This window comes from Oncorhynchus gorbuscha, unplaced genomic scaffold (assembly GCF_021184085.1).
Source record: "Oncorhynchus gorbuscha isolate QuinsamMale2020 ecotype Even-year unplaced genomic scaffold, OgorEven_v1.0 Un_scaffold_9930, whole genome shotgun sequence".
NCBI classification, from domain to species: Eukaryota; Metazoa; Chordata; class Actinopteri; order Salmoniformes; family Salmonidae; genus Oncorhynchus; species Oncorhynchus gorbuscha.
This window is the reverse complement of record NW_025752790.1, coordinates 8,382-11,872: the sequence shown is the minus strand read 5'-3', so window position 1 is coordinate 11,872 and position 3,491 is coordinate 8,382. Positions and strand designations below refer to the sequence as shown.

General features: G+C 42.9%; 1 protein-coding gene across 1 annotated transcript; it reads left to right on the top strand.

Annotated features, from left to right (window-relative positions):
• The first annotated feature begins 639 nt into the window (after positions 1–639).
• On the top strand, positions 640–1,589 carry LOC124030216 (nuclear factor 7, brain-like). The gene has a single exon (XM_046341651.1). It carries the CDS (start codon positions 1,059–1,061, stop codon positions 1,587–1,589), a length of 531 nt encoding a protein of 176 aa, XP_046197607.1. The 5' UTR covers positions 640–1,058.
• Positions 1,590–3,491: the final 1,902 nt, after the last annotated feature.

The following is a 3,491-nucleotide window of genomic DNA, read 5'->3' as shown; positions in this document are numbered from 1 at the left end:
CATTCAGTCAGACAGTCAGACATTCAGTCAGAAATTCAGTCAGACATTCAGTCAGGCAGTCAGTCAGGCAGTCAGTTAGACATTCAGACATTCACTCAGACATTCAGTCAGACATTCAGTCAGAAATTCAGTCAGACATTCAGTCAGAAATTCAGTCAGACATTCAGTCAGACATTCAGTCCACATTCAGCCGTACATTCAGCCGTATTCAGTCAGACATTCAGTCAGACATTCAGTCAGACAGTCAGACATTCAGTCAGACAGTCAGACATTCAGTCAGAAATTCAGTCAGACATTCAGTCAGACATTCAGTCAGACAGTCAGACATTCAGTCAGACATTCAGTCAGACATTCAGTCAGACAGTCAGACATTCAGTCAGACATTCAGTCAGACAGTCAGACATTCAGTCAGACATTCAGTCAGACATTCAGTCAGACAGTCAGACATTCAGTCAGAAATTCAGTCAGACATTCAGTCAGGCAGTCAGTCAGGCAGTCAGTTAGACATTCAAAACATATTTTTGGATTCCCATTGTGTCTGTTTATCTGTATGCTGCTCTACCAATTAACACATTCCTTCTGCTCTACCAATTAACACAGTCATTCTCCTCTACCAATTAACACAGTCATTCTCCTCTACCAATTAACACACTCCTTCTGCTCTACCAATTAACACATTCCTTCTGCTCTAACAATTAACACATTCCATCTCCTCTACCAATTAACACATTCCTTCTGCTCTACCAATTAACACATTCCTTCTGCTCTAACAATTAACACATTCCATCTCCTCTACCAATTAACACATTCCTTCTGCTCTACCAATTAACACAGTCATTCTCCTCTACCAATTAACACATTCCATCTCCTCTACCAATTAACAAATTCCTTCTGCTCTACCAATTAACACAGTCATGCTGCTCTACCAATTAACACACACCTTCTGCTCTACCAATTATCGTACTCTGTAGTAATAGATATATCTCCTCCTTCCAGTCCCCATAACCCTGGACCCCAACACAGCCCAGCCCAACCTCAGCTTCTCTAAGGAGTTCAGCATGGTGAGGTACAGCAAAAAGAAGCTCCTGCCAGACAACCCCGAGCGCCTAACTAGCCGCATCTCTGTCCTGGGAGCGACAGGTTTCACCTCCGGAAGACACAGCTGGACCGTAGAGGTGGGCCAGAGCAGAGACTGGTACATCGGAGTCGCCCGAGAGTCCATCAAACGCAAGTCCACCATCTTCCTCAACCCTGCTGAGGGATTCTGGGTAATCGGATTGTGTAACGGGGAGACGTACTGGGCCCAGACGTCCCCGCGGACGCGCCTGGACGTGAAGAGAGAGAGGAAGCCGTGGAGAATCACTATAGAGCTGGACTACGACCGAGGGAAGGTGCTGTTTCTGAACGCAGTAGACTCAACGTTGATACACATGTTCAAAGAGAAGTTCACTGAGAGGATCTTTCCTTATTTTGCTCCTGGGATGTATGAGGAGGAAACACACTCGAGATCCCCTGACCATCTGTCCCCTGACTATATCTATAGATGTACTGGACCAGATTATACTACCATAACACCATCTGTCCCCTGACCATGTGTCCCCTGACCATCTGTCCCCTCACCGTCTGTCCCCTGACCATCTGTCCCCTGACTATATCTATAGAGGTACTGGACCAGATTATACTACCATAACACCATCTGTCCCCTGACCATCTGTACCCTGACTATATCTATAGAGGTACTGGACCAGATTATACTACCATAACACCATCTGTCCCCTGACCATCTGTCCCCTCACCGTCTGTCCCCTGACCATCTGTCCCCTGACTATATCTATAGAGGTACTGGACCAGATTATACTACCATAACACCATCTGTCCCCTGACCATCTGTCCCCTGACCACCTGTCCCCTCACCACCTGTCCCCTGATCATCTGTCCCCTGACCATCTGTCCCCTGACCATCTGTCCCCTGACCAGCCATTTGTAATCACCATCACTATTCATTACTCAAGTGTGCAAAAGATGAATAGTCAACCATATTATAATTATAGCCATTGATAAAGGTCAGAGGTCAGAAAATGTTTAGTAGCAAACCAACTAGTTGATATTGTGTATTTGTGACCATGCGTGTTTATAATAAATGTTGTATACTTATATATACTTATACTTATACCCTTATATGGTGTACCTATAGAAGATACCCTTATATGATGTACCTATAGAAGATACCCTTATATGATGTACCTATAGAAGATACCCTTATATGGTGTACCTATAGAAGATACCCTTATATGATGTACTTATAGAAGATACCCTTATATCATGTACTTATAGAAGATACCCTTATATGGTGTACCTATAGAAGATACCCTTATATGGTGTACCTATAGAAGATACCCTTATATGGTGTACCTATAGAAGATACCCTTATATGATGTACCTATAGAAGATACCGACGAACAGGTTGAACTAATTTAGAAGTAATCGATTTAAATAAAACTATCTATTGTATTTAAAAAGGTCAATAATCCTCTTTCTCTTTGGGTTTGGCCTTCTTCTACTCTTTGGGTTTGGTCTTCTTCTACTCTTTGGGTTTGGTCTTCTTCTACTCTTTGGGTTTGGTCTTCTTCTACTCTTTGGGTTTGGTCTTCTTCTACTTTGGGTTTGGTCTTCTTCTACTCTTTGGGTTTGGTCTTCTTCTACTCTTTGGGTTTGGTCTTCTTCTACTCTTTGGGTTTGGTCTTCTTCTACTTTGGGTTTGGTCTTCTTCTACTCTTTGGGTTTGTTCTTCTTCCACTCTTTGGGTTTGGTATTCTTCTACTTTGGGTTTGGTCTTCTTCTACTCTTTGGGTTTGGTCTTCTTCTACTTTGGGTTTGGTCTTCTTCTACTTTGGGTTTGGTCTTCTTCTACTCTTTGGGTTTGGTCTTCTTCTACTTTGGGTTTGGTCTTCTTCTACTTTGGGTTTGGTCTTCTTCTACTCTGGGTTTGGTCTTCTTCTACTCTTTGGGTTTGGTCTTCTTCTACTCTTTGGGTTTGGTCTTCTTCTACTCTTTGGGTTTGGTCTTCTTCTACTCTTTGGGTTTGGTCTTCTTCTACTCTTTGGGTTTGGTCTTCTTCTACTCTTTGGGTTTGGTCTTCTTCTACTCTTTGGGTTTGGTCTTCTTCTACTCTTTGGGTTTGGTCTTCTTCTACTCTTTGGGTTTGGTCTTCTTCTACTCTTTGGGTTTGGTCTTCTTCTACTCTTTGGGTTTGGTCTTCTTCTACTTTGGGTTTGGTCTTCTTCTACTCTTTGGGTTTGGTCTTCTTCTACTCTTTGGGTTTGGTCTTCTTCTACTCTTTGGGTTTGGTCTTCTTCTACTCTTTGGGTTTGGTCTTCTTCTACTCTTTGGGTTTGGTCTTCTTCTACTCTTTGGGTTTGGTCTTCTTCTACTCTTTGGGTTTGGTCTTCTTCTACTCTTTGGGTTTGGTCTTCTTCTCTCTTTGGGTTTGG

Excerpts from the sequence above, each read along its gene's own strand:
- LOC124030216 (XM_046341651.1), top strand. The coding sequence starts at position 1,059 with ATGGTGAGGTACAGCAAAAAGAAGCTCCTGCCAGACAACCCCGAGCGC.